This window comes from Manis pentadactyla, chromosome 8 (assembly GCF_030020395.1).
Source record: "Manis pentadactyla isolate mManPen7 chromosome 8, mManPen7.hap1, whole genome shotgun sequence".
NCBI classification, from domain to species: Eukaryota; Metazoa; Chordata; class Mammalia; order Pholidota; family Manidae; genus Manis; species Manis pentadactyla.
In genome coordinates this window covers 85,082,537-85,107,723 of record NC_080026.1, presented here as the reverse complement: position 1 = coordinate 85,107,723, position 25,187 = coordinate 85,082,537, and the positions used below count along the sequence as shown (strand labels likewise).

The window sequence follows — 25,187 nt, the reverse complement described above, 5'->3', positions numbered from 1 at the left end:
TAAATGGTCAATAACTCATAATTTCTGTCTGATCTTTGGATCAGTTCCTGGGTGACTTAATTTGTTTGAATTTAAATAGTATAAAAATCTCTAATTTTCCTGTTTGAACCGACTGCTAGAAAGCCTAGGGCACCAAGCTCTCCCTCTATCAACTACGCAAGAACTCATAGTGAATTTTGTGAACTATAATACTTCCAGTCCTTCCCACTTTTATCTTTCTATGGATTCCTTATGTACTTTTTTTCAATCACAGTTTATATTTTGTTGTGTTTCTCTGTAAGTCCTTTTATATTCTGTCTGGAACAAGATGGGGTATAAATAACAGTACTATAATAATAGATTATACACAATCTCCATTTTTTTTCTCTTGCTTACCATAAACTTTCAGTATCTCATTCCTATATTAAGTTCCTTTTGGCCTTTTTGCAGATATTACAAGGCACTGCTTTCTACCTAGTCTTAATCCAAATATTTTAATGGTTTTCTGAGTTGATGACTTAGAATGTTGTCTTTAATACACTCTTTAAGATAGATTAACTAGAGGCTCCCTTCCCAATAGAAAACACAACTTGATTATACAGCCTTTGCTCTAGCCATAATCTTTTCTCCTCAACCTTTTGTCTTTTATTCTTATACTCAATCTGTTTAGCTGCAAATAGATCATTTCTTCTTCTTTTGTTCATGTTTAAGTCTGCTGAGACATTCTATTACTGCTCTGATAGTGTGGATGAATTTCTCTAGATATCCCTATTATGTCACATGTATTTGTCTCCCAGTCCAAACTATAGTTGGCTTTAAATCCACTTTCTTAAAAACACTATGGTTAAACTATGGTTAAACCAATTGCAATATCTCCCTTTATAGAACTCTGAAACTGTAACATGACAGAAGAGGATACCCAAGAACACCAAGTTTCCAAACCACGAAGAATTCGACAAAAGTCATGCTGTCATTTAAAGTACTGCCCACATTTCAATTTAAAATCTGGGCCTTAAAAAATAAAAAAGTTATGTTAAAAGAAAAACAATGTTTAATCTGACTACCTGCTCATGGATTTACTCCAAAGGCACAACAGGAATAAATGCCATCAGTACAAAAATTTAGGAAGCGAATACTTACAACAGAAAAATCTCACAATTCTGGTTAAACTGTCTCCTTCAACTATGATGCAAAGTTAGTCAAAGTAGGAATTAAGTAAATGATGGGCAAAAGGAACTAAGAAAATCTGAAGAATCTATTCTTAAAATAACATTTATTACTACTCTATCATGAATTTGTTAAACTGGTACCAAAGTATGAAGTATACAGCCTACATGCACACATGCAGTAAAACACTGGTTTCAATGACAAAGACTGGCTCTGAATCACCTTCATGTCAGTCTCAGGGAAGGTCCAGGTAAGATGTGTTTTCAACCACATATAAACACTATGCACTCTGAGGTCTGTTCATCTTCTGAAATGTTCATTTTGAATTCTAAGCATTGTTTAGGGCTATTACCAACTTCCCATTTAAGCTTTTGCTACTTTTGCACTGTTTAAGAAAAAAATGAAATCCACTTAGGAAACCAGACTCATCGGACTGGCAAGAATTACAACAATGCAGTTACAGCTGCTAATCAAGGGTCTAAAGTCACAGATTTTCCCAACAATGTCATGCTGAATCCTTGGGAGTTTAAGGCTTCTTAAACTTTCTATTTTTCAATATAGGATAGTAAAACATGAACTCCTCCTCCCTACCTCCTGCCAGATGTAAACAGATTTTTTCTTCCAGATTTGGTATCTCAGTTTATCTGGCAAATGAATGCTCATATGCTGAATTTCATCTAATTCAGCCACTACCATCTCAGGAGTAATTCTACCTGTCCTCAAGAGGAAAAACAAATCAAGTAGCCTGTTTTATTTCAACACATTTACAAAAAAAACCATTATCAGAACATTATAAAGTACAAAGGCTATGAGTCCTTAGCTATGTAATCTTGGGGTAAATTTTTAGTCTCAGAATCTCCTCTGATCACTGACAGTTGGACACAGAGGCCCCTGCTTTTGAACTTAAAGTTCTCTCTGTTCAGACTTTCCTTCCTATCAGTCTTTCTCAGATAATGATCTTTTCCTGTCATACTTCTAAATGAAATCCAAATACTAAGTTCCTTCCTCTCAGAATATATCCACATCCATACCCTCAAAACACTTCTGCTAGATTAAAGTCCCTAGATTTAAGTCCATCTGGAAAATACTGAACTTGTTACAACCACATTAATTTTCAAATTAGCATTACATTCACAACTCCACTCTAAAACACAACGAAGGCTATTTTTAACAGTCTAAACTACAGATCTGCTCAGTGGGATTACCTAATCACACTTAAATTCTATCTCCACAATTAAAGCTAATGGGATCCAACAGCCTGCCTTTATCTTTTCTACTCCTAAGAATGTCACAGAATTTAGATATAGAGAAAAGTAGGGAGAGGCATTTAAAATCCAACATAACTTTTAAGTCTTCAAATAAACACAGGGAGATATATCAGCAATGAAAGAAATCTTTTCCCTTTTATATATTGAGAATGTCCTACTGATCAATGCACAACATATGCTGGTCACTCCATTTTAACATACATTATATATGTATAACCATAACCACTGTGGGCTACTTAAGGAAAGGCATCATTTTACTGTGGCATTAACCCACAACATTGTTTTGTTAATGAGTAAAGTACATTGTCTTTTCTTTATAGTACTACAAATTTAACTTAATTCATAACAAAATATTGTTTATGGAAGATTTAAAGAGCACCAGCTGCCAAGTTTAATGTTGTGTAAAGCTCCCAAAAAACTCACCATAAAAATCCACAAAGATTTATGGAGTACACACTACATGCTCAGCCCTACAGTTGAAGGAGTACACATCTAATCCAATTCTTTAAAAATAAGACTTGAAATTTTCTATGAAAATTACTATTGTAGGCAAAAATCACTGATATAAGAGGACTTATCCAAAGCAGTGTCTGCTGTGTAGTCTGTATTTCAGCAGTAAGGCAGCCCTGGAGGGGCAGACTGCCAGGAAAGAACATGGCTTTGATCATCAGACTAGAGAGAAAGACACAGACCCAACATGCTGTTACTGCTGGGCTAACTCACCACACTAGGGCTTAACACCTAAGCTAACTACCTTCAACTTCTCCCAGACATGCAATTGTCAGGAATTTTCTGGTTAGCATTGATAAGGTAATGTCACACATGACCTCTCCATCCGCAAAGGAAGATGAAGTCATCCACCTAATGAGACCCTCACCCTGACCTCACACAGAGCATCGCAATGTGTACAGCATGATCCTTTAGGACACTCACTAGATGTATCCACGCCACACTGCTTGATGTACTGATAAACATAACTTTTCATGCACACATCTCCTGCTACAGAAAAGGTGTTTAAGATGTCTCCAGATGAATAGGCTTTAGTGCAGTTTAACAGAGCACACTCACGGGCTGCTCTCAGGTCATGGTCCTTACTCAGTAACACTATGAATAAATTTTTATCTTTTTAAAATTACATAGTAGTCATGTTGATTTCAGTTGACAGTCATATTGGCCTGGAGGGAAAGGAAGGTGCCTTCCTCTTGCAGAAAGACTGCAGGGCTTGGTCTAAGAAAGGTGCTATACCCATGCAGCCTGAGTGAAACACCCCCTCCCCAAAGCTTTTAAGGTTTGTTACACAGTCAACAGACAGCAGCCTGAACAAAACAGACCCCAAAAATCTATTTCTGAATTCAACATACAGTAGGTTGTGTTGGCTGACTGGGATAAAATGAGATGTTGGATAAGAAGCCACCAATTCTAAATTTCATACCTCAAAGTAAGCTATCATCAGCATAGTGCAATAGGCAAGAAATGTATAGTTGCAATAGTCAGAAGGGAAGCTAAAGAAAGACCATACATAGGAAAGAGTTTTGGTAAGTCTTATATTATCAGCATCTTACAAAACAAAAATGCAAGGAAAATTAATTGGTTGGAATTGTTAGTTATTATTTTCAGAACCCAAAATGGCTAACTATCTGGAATCCAGATTCCTTTTCTGTAATTAGGTGAAGTGACGGACTTCTCTCAATCACTTCTGTCTTTATGGATCTTCAGACTCAGACAGCTGTGTCCAGGAATCATTTACCAATACGGCATATGCAGTCTCCATAGGTTAGAAAGTAGACTGGGTCAGGAGGAGCTGGGAAATCCAACACACACACTTGAGAAACAATCCACATGTACATTCTGGTGAGTCAGTAGGGTCCACCTTGTATATACAGGGCAACCACACAACATTTATAATAATTACTGGTGTGATTTCCCTTCTACTGAAGTGTTTGAGAGATACCGGAGAAGATAAATTGTCCTCCAGTTTTAGACTCAGTATTTCTTTAAAAGAATACTTACCTGAAGCCTTTTTGTGACAAGAAATAGCCTCTTCGTATTTCCCTGCAGCTAATAAGCGATCTGCTCGTCTGCTCTGTTGATGAGCCTAAAAGACAAACATTCGTAAGTACCTCTGCATCATAAAAAAAGACAGACATAAAAAAAAAGCTTTTAAGAAGATAAACATTGGTATTTGTTGCCATACATCAAACTATCACAACTGTTATCTATAACTAGGGCAACCTAATGAATAGTTCCTTCAACTATAGTATCTGTAAGGATTAGACTTCTCTCAACTCTACTAATAAAGAATCACGGTTAACACCAAGCACACAAATCCTTCAGTGACCCATGGTCTTTCATTCTTCAGAGATTAACCAAGAGTTACAATCATATACTGTTACTCAAAATGTGTATTTTCTTGATTTTTAACATGCTCCTTTCAAAACAAAAGTTGTTGTGTAGAAACTTTCACTAATAGTAGTTTAGAAACAACAACCAAGAAATTACTTATCACACAGAAAAATCCAAACTTCTCTTGTATCAACTTTTTCTTCCCTTTCAATATTAGCTCCTTTCAAAACAAAAGTTATTATGTAGAAACTTTCGCTAATAGTAGTTTAGAAACAACAACCAAGAAATTACTTATCACATAGAAAAATTCAAACTTCTCTTGTATCAACTTTTTCTTCCCTTTCAATATTAAAGTTTGCTATTTATGTCTTTAAGATAAAAAATGTGTACATGGTATGGCTGAGCAATTTATGATGCCAATATTTAATATTATGGTAGAGATTTTTTCAGGTACAACTCATCAAAACAACAGATAAATTCCTGAGTTCTGAAAGCAAATGACCTATGTGCCCCTCAAGGTAAAGGTAAATGGATTAAATAAATAGTCACTGGCCTCCTTAGATTTGTATTACACTTCAAGGATTACAACTTTATGAATGTATTTCCTACTTTTACATAAGAGTAGAAAAGAGTCTAACAGACTCACAGGGGTCACATATCCTATATATGATTACAGAGTTACCAGATGAGGATACAAATGAACAGCTATATACAGTCTTCTAACTAGTGTAATGTTTTCTTAACAAACTCAAGAGATGATTTAGCAAAGGTTCTGTTAAAAAAAAAGCAAAAAGCACTGTATACCCATGTCCAGAGCAGCATTATTCACAACAGTCAAAAGATGGAAGCAATCCAAATGTCCATCAATACATGAGTGGATGAACACAACGTGGTATAAACCTTCAACAGTATTATTCAGCCTTAAAAAGGAAAGAGATCCTGATACATGCTACAACATGGATGAACTCTTGAGAACATAAAACTACGAATGAAATAACCACTTACAAAAAGACAAACACCGTACGATCCCAATAATATGAAGTATCGAAAGTAGTCAAACTCACAGAAACACAAAGTAGGTAGTGGTTGAGAGGAGGAGCTGGGGGTACAGAAAAGTGGAGAGTTGTTTAGTGGATGCAGAGTTTCAGTTTTGCAAATGAAAAAGTCCTGGAGATCTGTTGCACAACAATGTAAATATACTTAACAATACTGAACTGCATGCTTAAAAATGGTATCAAGGATAAATTTTTTGCTATATGTACTTTACCTTTATTTCTTAAAAAAATGAAAAGCAAATCTGTTGTCAGATGTAAAGTGATTTACCTAAAATACTTTTCAAAAAATGTGACACTACTGCCTCATATACTTCAGAGAATCACTTTTGCAACTGAGGTTAGAAATATTCTGGGCATGTTTGCAAATCATGTTCAGTGTAAAAAAGAGGTGAAGAAAAAAGCAGAAAACAGCACTGCAGCAATGCCTGCTATTTATATATTCCCCAGTTCTATTTTTGTAAGGAAGAAGCAACACTCTTAAAAGATCATCCCTTTCAACTGTTTCAGAGGCTTTTTATTCTTCAAATAGTAACTAAACAAACTTTTTCTCTTAAGTCTCAATTACTCGTAAAAATAATGGGTAACAAGAAATGACTCAGGGATTAAATTATTTCTAGCCATGGAGCCTTGGACTTGGCAAAAAATATGTTCTGAACACAGAAGTATTTCATAGTACCCAGAATGATACAGATATTTTGGGAAGAGAATGTATATGATAGAGACTGTAAATGATAAAGAAAGCTAAGTTATGATTGTCTTGCCTCATGGGGACTGCCCACAGGCAAGTTAACTCTGGATTCAGTGAGACCGAGTAACAACAATGGAACATGGAACGTTAGGGGTAAAAGGGTTTATACCAAGCTTTTCTCATGGTAGCAGGTCCAGTGCTGGAATCACATCTGCCTTTGGGACATTTACAATCCGTCTGTCTCTGCCTTCCAGGGAGAGCAATGGCTAGAGATCTTGATATAGTAACACTGACTATAATGGCTCACTGCTAATGGGTGTGAAAGCATTAGCCCATGCAGTAGGCCAATTACATCATCAAGTAGTTTAGGGATGGGTGAGGATCTTGGCCATAGGAACTTTCATTTTCCCTACAATGATCAACACAGTATCTCTAGTGAACATGTTCTGACAGTATAGTTAAAGCAAGTGGCACTCATTAACAAGGTTGGGGCAGGGAAGAATAAAAGGTGAATTGTAGGTGACTACCTTTCTGAGCTTTGAAAAAAGCCCTACATAAGAAGACAAATCTCTGAAATTCTGTAATATCTCCTATGGATGGCAAAGCACAGATCCAGCCCTACCAAGAACCCAAGACTCTGGGCTCAAGTCCTAGCTCTCCCACTTAATCAGCCAAGTTATTTCATCATTCAGGGCCTCTTTTCTCACCTGTAAAACTGCTATCAGATCAGATCTATGCTTCTCAAGTTTTAATGGAACAAGTCACCTGAGGATCTAGTTAAAATTAAGATTCTGATTTAAGGGTTATGGAGTAAGGTGCAAGAGTCTATCCAGGCGCTGCAGAAGCTGCTGGCTCTTGGACACTTTGAGAAGCAAGGATGAAATGCTACCTGAGGCTACCTCACTCTAATGCTGTGTCTCTATCATCTGTGTCTCTAATGGCATTCATCACTTTCTACTTTGTACTTTAAACTTCCTAATTTAATGTCAAGCTCCATAACAACACAAATTGTTTCTTAAACACCAAAGAAAACAAACAGAAAGTTCTCAAACTGTGAGAACAAGACTTTAGAGGTCTCCTGACTCTCAAAACCAATCTAAGTCCAATTTCTGATCATTCTGCCATTTAAAGAGTTTCATCTCATTTAAAAACAAATATATGTACCATAGGTTATTTGACACCACAGCTATCAAATTTCCTATTAAAAAAATACAGTTCCTACCAAGTTCTTCTTAGTCACCCAGCAAGTACAAGTTCTAGAGAGAGCTTGACTGTATAGGTTCAAATCTCAACTTGAACACTTATTAGACACACGTATTTGTCTCTTAACTTTTGGCCTAAGTTTTCTCAAGTCTAAATGAGAAAGTTGTGAAAATTAAACTAGTTAAAAGAAAATAAACACATTGGAGGTGACTGTCATCAAAAGTTTTACAATGTAGCTTGGTGGACTGGACTAAATTGCATTTTTTTAAACTGAAGATATTGTAGAAAATTTAATTTGGTAGTAATTCTTACTTTTAATACATTATTTAAAGATCTCCTTAATATTAAAATTGACCTCTCTTTAAATATTGTTCTTGGTAGAATTACAGTCATTAAGGTATTAAGTCCATAAATGTTTCTTTGGTAATTAAAAATAAAACAGAAACAAGAAGCAATTGAAATGCAAAGGTTTGTTAGAGGTTCTAAAAGCCATTTTAGCTAGTTCTGATAACATGTTTCTCTGCTGGAAGTATTTCAAGAAGCACTTTTTATGGAAAAGCCTTTATCTCAATATTTCATATTCATTCAGAAAAGATAAAGCACACTCTATTGTTTGAGTGATTTCACTAACAATTCAAATAATATTTTAAGCCAAGAATGAATCTAGTTTGGGTATTAAACTAATTGGGCTGGAATTCTATTTACTTTCTTCTTAAATAAAGTGTCAAGATATACGAGGATAATGCTAAGACAGAAAAGGTAATATAACACTCTTTAAGAACTTCATTAGCCCATCTCCCTGGTTGATATATGAAAATAAGCTTAATTTTATCTGTTTTAACCTTCTGGATTTCTCATAAAGTTACATAAATCTGATTCATAAAAATCAGTATTTTCTTTTCCATCTTAAATATCTTTCCCATTATGTCACAATTTACTAATCTTTAGTAGTTGCCTCCTTTAGGATTAGTTTTTTTAATTGATATAACTGACATATAACATTATATTAGTTTCAGATATACAACACTTGGTATGTGTACATACTGCAAAATAATCACAGTAAATCTTGTTAACATTTGACACCATACAGTTACAACAAAATTTTATTTCATCTCAGGAGAACATTTAAGATCTACAATCTTAACAATTTTCAAACTTGCAATATAGTATTACTAACTATAGTCATCACCCTGTCCTTTACATCCCCAAGATTTACTTATAACTGGAAGTTTGTACCTTCTGACCTCACCTCTTCCATTTTCCCCATCCCCCACCTCCTGCCTCTGGCAACCACGAATCTGTTCTCTGAGATTATATGGTGTTTATCTTTCTCTGACTTATTCGATTAGCATAATGTCCTCAAGATTCAACTATGTTCTGGCAAATGGCAAGATTTCATTCTTTTTTTATGGCCAAATAATATTCCATTGCATATAAATACTATATCCTCTGTATCCATTCATCCATCAGTGGACACTTAGGCTATTTCTGTACCTTGGCTATTATAAACAATGTTGCAAAGAGCATGGGAGTTTATATATCTTTTCAAGTTAGTTTTTCCATTTTTGTTGGACAATACCCAAAAGTGAACTTGCTGGATGATATGGTATTTCTATTTTTAATTTTTTGAAGAAACTCCATACTGTGTTCTAATGGCTGCACTGATCTACATTCCCACTATCAACTCTGCACAGGGATTCCTTTTCCTCCACATCTTCACCAACACTTGTTATTTCTTGTCTTTTTGATAATATCAATTCTACCAGGGGTGAGGTGACATATCATTGTGATTTTGATTTGCATTTTCTTGATGGGTTAGTGATATTGAGCACCCTTTCATATGACTGAATGTCTTCATTGGAAATGGTCTATTCAAGTTGTTTGCCCATTTTTTTATTGGCTTGGTATTTTGTTTACTGAGTTGTATGAGCTCCCCGTATATTTTGGATATTAATCCTTTATCAGATATATAGTTTGCAAATATTTTTCCATTCAAAAGGTTGTCTTTTCATTTTGTTGATTTCCTTTGCTGTGCAGAAGCTTGTTAGTTTGATGTAGTCCCACACACAGCATTTTACCTTCTTTGTTGATTCAATTCTTATTTTCTCTGCTTCTCTAACAACAATTGTGGTAAGCAGCTTATGCTGTGGCTTCTAATGACACCTCCTGATATCTACACTCTTATGTAATCTTTCTTCTTCAAATGTGGGCTGGGCCTAGTGACTTACATCCAAGAAACAGAATAGAGGAAAGGTGATAGGATGTTACTACCACAATCAGGTTACAAGACTGTCACCTCCATCTTGGTAGCACTCTCTCTTTTTGCTCAGTTTAACAAAGCCACAGTCAGGTTGTAAGCTGCACTAGGAAGGCTCACATGTAAAGGACTGAGGGTGGCCTGCCAACAGCCAGCATGGAACTGAAGTCTTCAATACAAAAGCCCTCAGGAACTGAATCTTGTCATCAAACATGCAAGTGAGCTTGGAAGCAGCTCCTAGTCCACTGGAGCCTTCAAATGGGACCATAGCTCCAGCTGACACCTTAATTGCAGCCTTGAGACAGACCCTGAAGCAAAGGACACAGCTAAGCCATGCCCTTTTTCCTGCCTCACAGAAACTCAGAAAACTAGTATGTGTTGTATTAAGCTGCTAAAATTTGGAAAAAATCATTCCTTGGAAATAATACAGGTTTGTTTCCAGACTACCGTAATAAAGCAAATATTGAAATGAAGTTAGTCAAATGAATTTTTTGGCTTCCTAGTATATTTATGTTTATGCTATACTATAGTCTATCATAGGGTGCAGTAGCATTATGTCTAAAAAATCAATGTACATAAGTTAATTTAAAAATACTTTATCCTAGGTAGTATACACAGAGAAGACAGGTAATGACTCTATAGCATCTTGCTACGCTGATGGACAGTGACTGTAATGGGGTATGTGGGGGGGACTTGATAATAGGGGGAGTCTAGTAACCATAATGTTGCTCCAGTCATTGTACATTAACGATATCACACACACAAAAAAAACTTTATCCTAAAAAATGCTAACCATCATCTGAACTTGCAGTGAGTTGTAGTATTTTTGTTGGTGGAAGATCTCATCTCAGTGTTGATGGCTGGGCTGCTGACTGATCAATGTGGTAGTTGATGAAGGCTGGGGTGGCTGGGGTAGCTGGGGCAATTTCTTAAAATAGGACAAAAATGAAGTTTGTCCCATCAACTGACTCTTCCTTTCACAAACAAATGATTCCTCTGTAGCATGCGATTCTGTTTGACAGCATTTTAACACAATAAAACTTTCAAAATCGGGATCAATCCTCTCAAATTTTGCCAATAAGTTTATATAATATTCTAAATCCTTTGTTGTCATTTCAACAATCTTCATTGTATCTTCACCAGGAGTAGATTCCATCTCAAGGAACGACTTTGTTTATTCATCCATAAGAAGCAACTTCTCAGCCATTCTATTTTGATCATGAGATTGCAGCAATTCAGTCACATTTTCAGACTTCGCTTCTAATTCTAGTTCTCTTGATATTTCACATCTAGTTACTTCCTCCAATGAAGTCCTGAACCCCTCAAAGTCATCCATGAGGGTTGGAATCAACCTCTTCCACACTCCTGTAAATGTTGGTATTTGGACCTCTTCCATGAATCACAAATGTTCTGAACGGCATCTAGCAATGGTGAATCCTTTTCAGAAGGTTTTCAATTGATTTTGCCCAGATCCATAAGAGAAATCACTATTACGGCAGTTTTAGTCTTACAAGATGTATTTCTTCAATAAGACTCAAAAATCAAAATGACTCCTTGATCCATGGGCTATATTATGCTGCGTTAGCTGGCATGAAAGCAACACTCACCTTGTTTACACCTTCATCAGAGTTGTTTGGTGACCAGGTGCACTGTCAAAGAGCAGTAACCTTTTGAAAGTGATCCTTTTTTCTGAGCAGTAGATCTCAACATAGGAATAAAATATGCAGTAAACCATGTTGTAAATAGATGTGCTATAACCCAGGCTTTGTTGTTCCATTAATAGACCACAGGCAGGGTAGTTTTAGCATAATTATTAAATAGGGCTCTAGTATTTTCAGAACGGTCAAGGAGCACTGCCTTCAATTTAGTTACCAGCTGCATTAGGCCCTTACAAGAGAGTTAGCCTGCCCCTGGAAGCTTTGAAGCCAACTGCTGACTTCTCTCTAGCTATTGAAGTCCTAGATGGCATCATCTTCTAATTGAAAGCTGTTTCATCTACACTGAAAATATGTTCCTTAGTGTAACCACATTCATTTACTACTATAACTAGATCTCATGGATAACTCCCTGAAGCTTCTACATCAGCACCTGCTGTTTCACCTTGTACTTTTATGTTATGGAGATGGCTTTTTTCCTTAAATCTCATGAACCAACCTCTGTTAGCTTCAAAATTTCTTCTGCAGCTTCCTCACCTTTCTCAGCCTTCAATGAAGAGTAAGGTCTTGCTCTGGATTAGGATGTTGTGACTGTTTTGATCTTCTATCCAGATCACCAAAACTCTCTCCATATCACACCAATAAAGCTTGTTTCACTTCCTTATTATTCGTGCATTCACCAGAGAAGAACTTAGAATTCCTTTGCATTCAAGGCTTGGCTATTTGGCACAAGAAGCCTAGCCTTTGGCCTATCTCATCTTTTGACATGCCTTCCTCATTAAGCTGAATTACTTTTGCTTTTGATTTAAAGTGAGAGACGTGTGACTCTTCCTACCATCTGAACACTTAGAGGCCATCATAGCATTAACTGGCCTACCTTCATTATTGCTGTATCTCAGGGAATAGGGAGGCTCAGGAAGGGGGAGAGTGATGGGGAATGGCTGATCAGTGAAAGCAGTTAGAATACACACGTTTACCTACTACGTTTGTCATCTTATATGGGCACAGTTCATGGTGCCCCAAAACAATTACAACAGTAACATCAAGGATCACTGATCAAAGATCACCATAAAATACAATTACAATGAAGAAGTTGAAATAGTGTAAGAATTACTAAATTATGACAGAGACACAAAGAGAGTAAATACTGTTGAAAACATAGTGTCAACAGACATTCAGGGCAGGGTTGCCTCAAACCTTCAATTTATAAAAAATGCAGTTATCTGTGAAATGCAATAAAGCAAAGCACAATAAAACAAAGTATGCCTGTTATTAATTTTTCCAGATATGTCTCCCCAAGTAAGGGAAACAAAAGCAAAAATAAACAAGTGGCTGCATCAAACTAAAAAGCTTCTGCACAGCAGAGGAAATCACCAACAAATGGAAAGACAACCTACTGAAAGAGAGAAGATATTTGCAAATGATAAATCCAATAAGGGGCTAACATCCAAAACACATAAAGAACTCATCAACTCAACACCAAAAAACAATGTGATAAAAATAGGCAGAGGACCTGAATAGACATTTTCCAAAGAAGACACAGAAGGCCAACAGATACATGAAAATATGTTCCACATAGCTAATCATCAGGGAAATGCAAATAAAACCACAATGAGATTATCACCTCACACCAGTCAGAATGGCTACTATCCAAAAGATAAGAAATAACAAGTGTTGGTAAGGATGTGGAGAAAAAGGAACCCTCATTTTCTGCTGGTGGGATTGCAGACTGGTGCAGCCACTATAGAAAGTATGGAGATTTCTCAAAAACTTAAAAAACAGAAATAACATATGACCCAGCAATTTTACTTTTGGGAATTTAGCCAAAGAAAACAAGATCACTAATCTGAAAAGATACATGCACTCCTATGTTTATCGCAGCATTATTTACAATAGCCAGAATACTAAAACAACCTCAATGTCCACCAATACATGAATGAATAAAAAAGATGGAGCACATATTCACGCTATTTCATCTATCCGATCTCTAGGACATTTTAACCAGAATTTTCCCACTCCCTCTTGAGCAAAAATGAAAATACAATACTACAAAATGTTCTAAAACTTTTATTCAAAGGCAAAACATCTTCAGAGTAAGTAATACGTTACTTTGTGTGCCATGAACAAACTCCTCCCCTGCTGAATGTCTTCCTCAAATAAATAACTAGCACATTCCTTACCTGTCAACTGCTCTTCTTTATAGGCAGTGGATATGTCCCATGGGAGTTACCATATTCTTATATTACCTTGTTCCCTGAACACCTAAATAATATGTTCCACCAGATCTTCAAACTTAAGATAATGAGAGTATGTCAATAAAGTTTTAAGTGGTTATACCTAACGTGACATTCAGGAGTTAGCCAGGTGAAAAATGTACACACTGCAGAGAGAAGTAGTAAAACAGTCAAGCCTGAAGAGACAAAAGGAAGAATCTGATCATCTTTGAGCCCCAGGTCCCATTATATTCTTAGACCCACCTACATTTTAATCCTGACTTTCCTGCACCTTTCTTTTGATTCCGGTAAAATATCCCTTTTGGCTTAAGCTAATTTCAAGTGAGTTTCTATCACTTACAACGAACAAAAATCCTAACAATTACAACTAGATTATTAAGTAAGTGACTGCCCTCACCAAGTATTTTGTACTTCTACATGCTGCTTTAAAAATACAGGTTCAATATTACCCTCTTTCCCAAAGGAAAATAATATTACTTTTTATTACTTTCCATTGATTTCTGTGTCCTTGGGGAAAGCTCTATGTAAAGATGAAAAGAAAAGGAACACCACTCCAAACACAATATCCAAAATGCAGTAAAGGAAAATCTACTGTACTTCTGAACCTTGCGGGACAGTCTTCAACAGAGAACAAAGGAGAAACATCGTTTACTTCCTCTTTCCCAATCAATTCTTTATGAATCTCTTACAGGCGGGTAGTAGCTACTAATAGTAAGTACAGAATTGACCAGCTAACTAATGTAGTGCTATTATACTTAACATAACTGCTCAAGTGTTAGAGAAGTCCAGTTTTCGATTTTAAGTTTAAGGATCAATTTCTTCCACACACAGCTCTGCTGCATCTTTTTTTCTTCTTCAAGTTTCCAGTTTAGCTTGCCTTTTTTCAGAACTGCCACCATCTGCTGTGAAGACAAATTATAGGACGCAATCCACTAGTGAGTTGTGAAATCAATTTAGTGGGTCACAACCAGCATTTTAAACAATCTAATAGCAAACATTAGAGTGCATCATATATAGCATCATACATGGCATCATTTAAAGTTAGTTTTAGGATTTTGTTTCAGGTGGAATTTATGGACACCCCTGCATTTTGCTCAGTTCCAAGAGGCAAATCTACAATGTAGCAGCTCTACAGTAATATACACGTACATATGTGTACTGGTCATTATGCAAAAATTTCTCATTGTGGGTCACAGTCAAAACAAATGGGCAAACACTGATCTAATAGAGATATCAGTATTTATTTGGAGTCTTGTTTTCAAATCTCACTATCACCACTTACTCTGCATGTGATGCCTTCATCAGTAAAATGGGGGACTATCGCATATTGTTACTAAGAAGACAAAATAGTTAATATATGTAAAGTGCCTAATGCCAACACCAGCACTTAGTAATTCTTGGATAAGTCTTGGTACTCTACCACTTTTCCCTACAGTGCTTCCATTAAGCCCAGCCTCACTTGCAACAGGATGAATTTTCCTTAAAATTTTTCAGGGCAACAAAGAAGTGGTTCAAACAGCCCTTTTTCTGAACCTTAAAGATTTTATTGCCAATATAATTAACATGGAATAATTACAGAGACTCCAGATATGTAGAAGATCATTATTCTTTGGATCATGATAATCTGATTCCTTTCCTTAGAGAAGGGGAACTGACCACTCTAGAGGGAAGCTCAGTTACTCAACATTCTCAGCACCCTTATAAGGACCAAATACACTCTGGCCACACAGTCACATGGACCCTGTCCTTAAAGGTAAACAAAGCAGGAACAACAGTCATGTATAAATTAAGGTATGATATCATTTCCCAAACAGGCAACAAACAAAGAACTAGAAATTATTTCACGCAAGTTTTGACACTTACTATTGGCACTCATACTGCCAAAACAATATAAATGGAAAGAAATGTCTAAATATACACTCAGTAAATTTCTAAGGTTATAATTTTTCCATATTAAAAATGGACAAAAGTAAAAAACTGATGAAACAAAACTTATTCCATCAAAAATCTAGCTATTCTCTCCCCTCAATGGAAATGATTTACTTTATTTTCCTTTTGACCAACTTCAAAAACCAAAGAACTACAACACAGTATCTGTGCTACACATTAAAATGACTACTTCAAACTGGTCTCTCTGTACCTTAAAAATTCACTGTGAGGAAATAAACCTACAGGCCCTTACTGCAAAAATAAAAGAATCAATACTGGAGCAGAAGCATTAAATGTTGACACAGAACCTGCAGCTCAATATAGATAAGAATCACACCGAAATGAAAAGGATTAATGTACTCAATATAGAAGCACATTAATACAAGAGTAATATAAAATACATTAGTATAGAAGCATTATGTGAAAGAGGTCATGATATCAAAATAAGTTGTGATGCATAATGAATTTGAGTCACTGAACTAAGTAATTAATTTCTGTCAGTCTAGGCTCATTTGTGAATCTGGGAAGCAGTTCCACTGAAATCCAAGGATGCTCTGAGAACACATGATTATAAACCCAGGCACTGTATTTAAGATCTTATACAATCAACTGGACTACAATATGGTATCAATAGAAAAAGCTTGTATAACTACAGGGATTTTCAAAGGCACTCATTAAATCACAGCATTGACAACTATTTCTCATGTCCAGTTAACTGGATACTAAACTGGACATCTGAAGACATACAAGAACATGACTGTTTTCAAAACAAACCTGTCTTCTAAAATGGACAAAAAATTCAGAGGCTTGTCATTGGTACTTTGCAGCAGTTAAGATGATTTAAGTAAATGTTTATCTTTGCTCTATTGTTACCTTCCAATAAACAGCTAGGCTAGAATCCAGATCTTTCAAATCTCAAGTAGTTTAAGAATTCAAAATGCCAAGTTTCTGATACTTAGCCACATAAATTGTGTGGCTGAATTACGGAAGCTAGCCTGCTTAACAAGATTTTATTCAGAATTCTCCTGTATAAAAAGATAATACTGCTGCCACCATTTAATTTTTCCTAAACTGTTGACTCTGCTGCTCCATCTACAACTGTCACCAGTTCCAGTCTTCTTATAAACTACCACACACTAGTGGGGCAGTTGGCTGGAGTTATGCAGCAGCCAAATAAAGGGAAGTAACTGGAACTGAACCAATGGTCGTTTTGAAAGGACACTTAAACTTTGAAGCACTTGCTAAACTGCTGGTTATCCTAATAATATTCCTCTGAAATTTCGGTTTTGAGCCACCCATTATATTTCATTACAAACTATAAATCACCTTAAAAACAAGAAAAGTGCAAAATGTTTTCCTGGTTTTTAAAAATTCACAAATCTATTCCAGTTATTTTTTTAAGAGTAAACAACTCTTACCAATGGGGGCAGGGTTTGACTTAAAACTGGAGGCGCTTTTCGGATGAGCTACCCTGGTAGCGGTCACATGGGAACCACAATTTTTGGTGCTAGAATCTTAGGCTTTACAAGCTCAAGTCCTAACCTTTATTTTACAAGTGAGATTTTTAAATTAAGGTTATGGTCTGGTTGTCGTAATAGCTAACTCTTACATTAAACTATGTACCAGGTAGTCTTTTAAGCCCTTTACACCTATTTATTCCACCAATCCTCACACAACCAGAAACAGAATGTCAACTAATTTGCCCAAGTTCACACAGGTACTAAGTAACAAAGTCAGAATTCAAATCCAAGCAGTCTAACTCCAGAACCTATACTCCTAAAATACCAGGCTCAACTGCTTCTATATCAAATGGCTTAAGTACAGCTGAGAGCTCTTCCACAACACCAGGGTTCAGAGTTCCCAACCTGAAAAACTAATTCTCCACTCGTTCTTTTTCTAATCTCACCATCGTAAATGAACTGCAAACCTGTGACTCTTAAAAGTTCCTTCTGTCAGTCTGAAACCTTAGGTAACGTGACTTTTGTATCCAAAGTATATACTCTCTGGGACACCAAAAGATGCAATGATCAGTCAGAAAGGAACTAGTGTTTCTCCTTGTTTTCATGGCAAAACCTGAAACGTCTAAAAGCAGAAGTAAATGGGCTATCAGTACTTTTTCTGAGAAAGGCAAACACCTACATAATTTCATGATGCCTAAAGTGATGAAACTGAGCTAAAAACAAGACGGACTTTTCTCAGCTGTCTCTACTTATAGAGAAAGGATACTCAATTTACGCATCTGAATGTGAGAAATGGGGGGTGGAAGGGAAGTATTACATCTCTCCCAAGTGGGGAGGCTCAGACTTCAGACCCTTTGCTACAAGTTATAACCAGTATTCCACACTATTTCTGCCCTGGACGGCTTCAGAGGCTCTCCACGCTGCACGGAGGTGTTTACGTGGCGCTTAGAAGCATTTCCTCGGGCCCAGAGAAAGCTGGGCTGCTCCGGCTGGTAGGAGCCCCTAGCCCAGGGCCTTGCGGTAGGAGCGCCCGAAGCCGGTGGGAAAGGGGACGCGAGGGCTTCCCGCGGACCCCCGAGGGGATCGGCGCCTGGATCCGCCGGTCCGAAGCCGCCGCTGGGCCACGCCAGCCTGCGTCGCCCCCCAGCCATTAGGACCACCGGCCCAAACCCGCCTCAGGGCCTGAGGGTCAGCGGCACGCCGCGGTCGGGACCGGACTCGAGGGGCCGAGGAGCCCAAGGGCGGACGCGCCCCTCTGTGGGCCACTCACCAGGTTGAGGGGTCCTTCCATTACTTCCATAGACCCCGGGGTAAACGGCGGCCGGGCACATGGAGGGGTACAGTCTGAGGAAAGTGCTACGCTGCAGCGGCGACACGAGACCCTCTCCGCGCCTCAGGAGCCAGTAGTAAGCGCAGAGGGAGCAACTGCACCACTTCCTTCTCCGACGCCGCAAGCCCGCCCCCTGCGCCGCTGGCACGCACGCGTCATGGCGTCACACGCGCCTGGTTCAAGGTGGGCGCGAGGACGGGAGGTGGGTGGAGCTCAGGGAGGGCGGAGCACGGACTGACATGCGCTTTCTCGCAGTTGGTCTTTACTCTCACGACAGGGTTATCTTCAGCTTCTTGAAGAATCTTCTGACGTCGCGAGAGGCGGTGCGACCTTGCTGGAACTTAAAGACGTGTCTGCGTTCTGTTATTGTCCTTACCCATTTTCTTCCAGCCTTTTTCCAAATTCCTTTCGCTTTGCTACACTCTTGCTCTCTCTTTCCCACCCTCATTCTTGCACCTGATTTTTTTTCTAAAAATCAGATTTGAGCAGTGCTAAACCATGCACTGGTTTAATCGCCCCTGGAAAGAGGCAAACATGGATGATTAAGGGTTTTGTCCTCAAGTTGCTGACAAACTAATAAAAAAAAAATAATGAGTCACAAATAGCCGAACATAATAAATGATTAATTTAACAATAATGTGCCAAACCACTATGCTAGGTTCCTTTTGTCAAGGAATTCACTGACAAGGAAATGTAATCGTGGTGTATGCTGTAAGGGGAATATACAGGGAGCCGTGACAGAGGAACCACGAGTTCCTCAAGGAAGCGAACTTTTCAAAAGCCACATGAGATTGGAAGACCCCAAGGTTCAGGTGAGACCACAGCCCTGACCTGTACCTTCATTTCAACCTTGTGAGATCCTGAGCTGAGGAGCAGATCAAAGCCATGCCCAGACCTCTGATTCTTAGAAATTGTGAGATAATAAATGTGTGTTGTTTTAAGCCACAGAGTTTGTGGTAATTTGTTACACAGCAAAGAAAACCATTAGATATCTTCAAGAGGGTAAAATTCAGAGGCAGAACTTTCTTGATAAACTATATATAGTGACATGCAGTAGTCCATGTCACTGCACTACTCAAACCACAGTGGCTGGCTGTGCAGTGGACAGGTTTAATACCTTTAAAGGGAACTTCGCAAACAGCTGGACAAGAGAGTGTATTTTCAATCACATGCCAATGTTTGAAATTAACTTCATCTAGATCAGCAAAAGAGGAGATACGATAGATGTACATAATCATGTCCAAATGGTAATATGGACATTGCATCTGCCAGCCCTATTCTCTGTCACTATAGTCATGCTATTGGCCTGGCCAGCCACAGGCTTATGAAGAGCATGAAGGACATGGTCAGGTCATCAAAGGAAGAAGTCACAGGCCTACAAAGATTTTAGAATTATCCAAGCTTATCCCTTGAAGTTTAGGAAACAGCTACTCCTAAAGCTTGCCATTAGCTGTTTTTCCTACTTGCATGTTTGTATCCCTTCAGTGGAAGACTTTTTTGCCTATTGGGAAAAGTCCACTTACCTCCTGAGACCGTCAGTGGGGAGTTATAGAAATCCCCAGGTCAGCCAGGCTGGGGATACAGTAGCCGTGCTTATTACTGAATCAGAGACGAGAAGAGCTCAACAGTCTCTGCTGTGTCTCAACAAGATGGAGCCATGGGGCTTTGGGAGAATATTTAAAAGTTGCAAAGATTTTAGTGTTCTCTATGACTCACCTGGAAAATGCATTCCATGTAAAAGAATCTAATCTTAAATGGACCACACTGAGGGATTTGCCTGTGCTTCTCTAGAGTATATTACAAGGCTCAATTTCAGACATTCCTTAGATATTAGCTGCTGTAATCTCATACTCATCTACAGCATCATGATAGCCCAGCCTCTTCTTGAATGCTTACTACCCCAATGAAAGGAGGTTGATCTGTTGTGATCTATTTTTAATGATTAGAGAGTTCTTCCTTTGTTTGAACTGTAATATATCTTCTCAAGACTGCCATGCCCTGAGCTTGTATAAATCACTATAACATGAGTACATGAATACATGCCAATTTTCTCCCTGCTACCAAAATATAAAACGTACATACCTTTGACTCAGCAATCCCTATAGAAATACTAGCACAAGTATAGAAAATAAAACTCTGTGAGAATCTTCACTGGGGCGATTTTAATAGTGCTCTCCATAGTTCTGGAACAGTTCAAGTAAACTATAAAGATCATTTGATACAGATGCTGTAGAGGGAATTCTGCATTAATGGGAACTTGGATTGATGACCCCAAAAGTTTGTATAGTTATAAGCCTTTGGTGTGCTCATTTATGAGAAGAGAGGGAACAGACCCTTCTAACCACCTTTCTGCTTTCTTTTCTCTATCTCTGTTTCCTCCTCAGCACAGGAGCTCCAGAGAAGGGGATCAAGATTAGGTCAGCACTGGGAAACTTTACATGGTCCCTGAGATGTCTGAGGCTCCCTCCTTTGATTATGCTGTGGGAAAGAGCTTTCAGTGTGCCTCTCACATCTGCTGTGTTTATAGACTCGCCAGGGAATCAGCCTCAAGCACAGTCTCTTCTGTAGTCACAAAATCTATGGGGCCTGCCAAAGGAGCAGTAACAGCGGTAACAGCAGGGATAGTACAGCAGTGCTGGGTTCAGGCAGCATCAAGACAGCAGAGCCAAGGCAGATTAACACAGCGAGTCAGGAGCAGTTCTCAAGGCCCCAAGAGGACAGGGAGCTAGCACGATCATGACAGAGCCACCAACATGTCCTCAGTGGGTGTTAAAGTGGCTATGGGGGGTGCTCCACACATGTCCTTGGAGGGTACTTTCTAAATTGGATTAGGAGGTAGGCACAAAGGGTCACAACAGTGTGGGGACTTGTTCTGTAGACAAGGTGGTGGGTACTAGATCCTTACCATTGTAATTTTCCCTATTTTACTATCTCTGAAATCAGGTGACCTTACAATCACTGTTAGCCAGGTGGCAGTTGGATGAATTGATATTGCTTAAGAAAACCTTTAATCAATTTCTTTCACTTATGTTTCCCTTTTTATGCATGCACAAGATTGATATAGGGCAAAAATATGTCTAAATCTGAAAAACTAACTTTTCACTATATATAAAGTAAAAATTTAAGTGACAAAAACAATGACTGAGCTTCTGAGAGAACCAGTTTGCTGTCATAGCTGGCATGTAAATAGATGACCCTCTTTCCTATACTTAATATGGTGATGCATTTTGCTGTTTCCTCATTCCTTGATAAGAAAGGAACCACCAAATCCTTTCCCATTTCCAACTTCATCTTGAAAAAAAGGGAAGACTGCCTTTAACTTTAAATGGAAACTAACTATAATTTTACTTCTTTGTTTTTAAGACTGAGTGTGGTATTCAACAGAGGGTGAGCATTATCTTGCTTCAAGTTGATTCAAGTGCTTCTTAAAGATTTAAATTTCTTTTTTTTCCTGAAACTGTCTTATCCTCATTTCCCAGTAGTAGTGGTTTAACTTTGTACAATGCTTCAAAGGGTTTCACGCACTTATGTATACATTCATTCATTTAATTTCAACAAGCTCAAGTGAGTGACTTGCCCAGTGTCATAAAATCATTGAATAGCCAAGCCAGGTCTTGAATCTAAGTCTCCTTGGCCATAAGCCTAGTACTCTTTCCACTACAAGCAACTCAATACCGACTGGAGTGACATCTAATGTTGGTAATAGCAGAAATAGACTGTTAGGGCAACCCACTGTAATTATTTTGGGTTTTCCCAAATTCACAGCCCTGAGTACCAAGGGATTCATGCTAAAAAGAGAGGTGCTATTGTTAGTGCCTCTATTCTCCTCCAGGGTATTTGCCAAGAACTATTCACAAACCAAACTGGGCAGGAACAGGCCAAGTGAAGGAGGAGGGGAGGGTAGCTGTGAGGTCGGGGGATGCAATCCTTGAACTCGGAACCCAGCTCTTCAGTTGCTTCAGCATAAGTCAGGATGAAGAGAGCCAAGTCAGGCAGGAGTCAGGCATTCTATTCAACAAAGTTCAACAGAGGGGAGGCTAAGGAAAGTAGAATTTCAAGGCAGGTTTCTTATCCAGTAAGCTGACACCTGGAAAAAGTCAGTCAAATAAAGGCAGAAAGGCAGTAATTTAAGTATCTTTGTATTAGGTTAGTGTTTGTCATATGACGGAGCAGAGAAGAGCTCTCCAGAATCCCAAATGTCTTGGACCATGTACCTGCTGGCACATCTGCAGGGATGCCTTGTTTCCATCCAGAAAAAAATAACTTTCCTATTAATTGGTGCTTGGCCAGACATAAGGGAAACCTTTTTCACCTGTATTTTCTTTGCATGCATCTCAGAACATAGGGCATGTTTAATCAAATTCTCTGCAGCCATTATATTCACTATCCCCAATTACAGAGAACTCAAACTTCTACTCTACCTTTTGCTCTGGCCCTCTAATGCAAAATGCTGGGCCATCCAGACTTTATATCAAACAGTGGTCACACATCAAAGGAATCATGAGATATTGAAAAATAGTACAGTCTCATTATTCTTAAACAAATGTGGATGAGAAGAGTCAGGAAAGAGACAACTGAAGTCATAAGGCAGACGTTCAGAGCCTGTTCCTCCACAAGTTTTCTGGGAAGATTTGTCTCCAGCTCCCTTTTAAAAGTACTTTTTACAGTTGACAAGATTCTCAAATCCAGTATTGACCTGTTCAGCCCCTCTGTGGTTCACGCTCCTGTTGCCGTTCCACCTCTGCAGGTGGGCCCAGGCGGCCTCTGCCCCACGTCCAGGGGAGCCATGGGAGGCCTTTCAGGAAGGGAGGGCTCAGATGTAGCAAAGTGGCATAGAGATTTCACCACTACTGAATCTGTCACTTCTCACTTCCACTGTACTCTTTACTTCTCAGATGATCTTTATCACAAATCTTTATGCTTTCGTTGCCCTTCCAGGATCTGAAAAACCCTTGGGAATCTCTCTTGGAACTATGTGGGCAAGGGATTCCAAAACAAACGAAAAGAAAGAAGGGGTAGGGTAGAAGGTAAGGAGGAACAGAGAGAGAAAGAGACAGAGGCAGAGAGAGAGAGAGAGAGAGAGGTGTAGGTGGGTGGAAGAAAGAAAGGCAGAAGAGAAAGAAATGTGGCAGACACCTCATACACTCTACCTGGACATGTTTACTTCAGATTCTGTTGACGTTCGCTCCAGAAGCAACTGTGGGAAAAATGAGGCAGCCTCAGGTGTCAGGACTCCAGGACATTGGGCCAAGGAATTTTCACGGCATTCATGGAGGCTGGCCAAACTTCAGCTCTAGCCAGACAGTCAGGTCATTCCACACTGAATTCTCCCTCACCAGTTCTAAAATCTGCTGGGCTCTGATCAGCACTGGCATCGCTCGACTGCCATATGCGTTGCACTCTTCCTTTCTAGAGCAGGTTTTGGGGGGAAGGGAGAAAAGTGATTGGGAAAATAGACAAATTGGACAATTCTCGGTTACATTATTGAAATAATTTACAGAACTCTCTTGAATTCTTCAATTATCACAGAGCAAATATCCCACTTGATTAAATCAAAATTATTTGCTGCATTTTAGTTTATTTTGTAATTGCATAAACTAAAGCTTTTTTGCATACATGCATATTTATACCTCTTATACAAAATTTCAAATATAGCAAAAAGTACAATAGTATAATGAACACTATACGCAAACCCTTTATTTCGTAGTTGACATTTTGCGAATTTTCTCCATCTGTGTGCTAAAAATTTTAAAGTAAATTATAAATATTTTTACTTCCCTCTCATTACTTTAGTATTCACCTCTAAAGAATAGTAACATTTTCCCTACTTTGCTCTAATACTTTAGTTGTTTGTAACAAAATTAACACTAATTCTTTAACATCAACCTATACCATAGTCAAATTTCTCTAACTGTTCCTAAAATGTCAAAACTGTAGTAAGTCAAGATCTAATGAAAGTCCACACCTTGCATGTGATTGCTAGGTCTCTTTAATTCTCTTAATTTTCTTTTCTTCTACATAAATCCTTACTCTTCCTTTTTTTTTTTCATAATATTTACTTGTGGAAGAGATTTAGCCAAATGTCTACTCTTCCACTCTATTTTTAATTGTTGTTATATCATCTTTTAAAATCATTGGATATAGATAAAATATTAAATATGCTTTCTTCACATATTTACTTATAATAAGCCTTAAAGTAAGTAAAATAAGGACTAGCAAATTTTGACTTTTAAATCATAAATCCTGTGCCACCTAACATGTACTAAAATGTAGGTACTCTTTTTGTTTCCAATAGCAGAACTCAACCTTGACTAGATTAAATCATACGGGGAGTTTAATAGAAATTTATTAGGTATGAATTGCATTTTCCTGCATATAATATAAAATCCCAGAATAAAAATAGCTTGAACAACATAGAATTCTGTAAAAGAAATCTGGAGGAAGGCAGTGCATGCCTGGCCCGGCAGATTCATAGCGGAGGCCAAGCTCACTCCATACTACACCTGCTGTCACCTGGTTTCCATCTCAAAGTTGCCCCTCAAGTTACCCTCCTACCTCTTCCTTCCCTTTTATCATCATTGTGCTTGGAAGGAGTAGTGTGTCCTCAGGGACCATTCTC

The 25,187-nt window shown here is 38.2% G+C and overlaps 1 protein-coding gene across 3 annotated transcripts in view; it reads right to left on the bottom strand.

Moving 5' to 3' along the window:
- NRBF2 (nuclear receptor binding factor 2) overlaps positions 1 to 18,719 on the bottom strand; it is a 29,433-nt gene extending 10,714 nt beyond the window's left edge. The window contains exons 1-3 of one of the 3 annotated variants that reach the window (XM_057505905.1): positions 18,509 to 18,719; positions 14,616 to 14,751; positions 4,425 to 4,511 (exon numbers count right to left, since the gene is read on the bottom strand). In XM_057505905.1, the coding sequence (XP_057361888.1) occupies positions 4,425 to 4,511; positions 14,616 to 14,751; positions 18,509 to 18,538 (253 nt within the window). In that variant the 5' untranslated portion in view covers positions 18,539 to 18,719. The remainder of the gene's footprint in view (positions 1 to 4,424; positions 4,512 to 14,615; positions 14,752 to 18,508) is intronic. The other 2 variants (XM_057505906.1, XM_036895104.2) reach the window with 2 other exon arrangements.
- Positions 18,720 to 25,187: the final 6,468 nt, after the last annotated feature.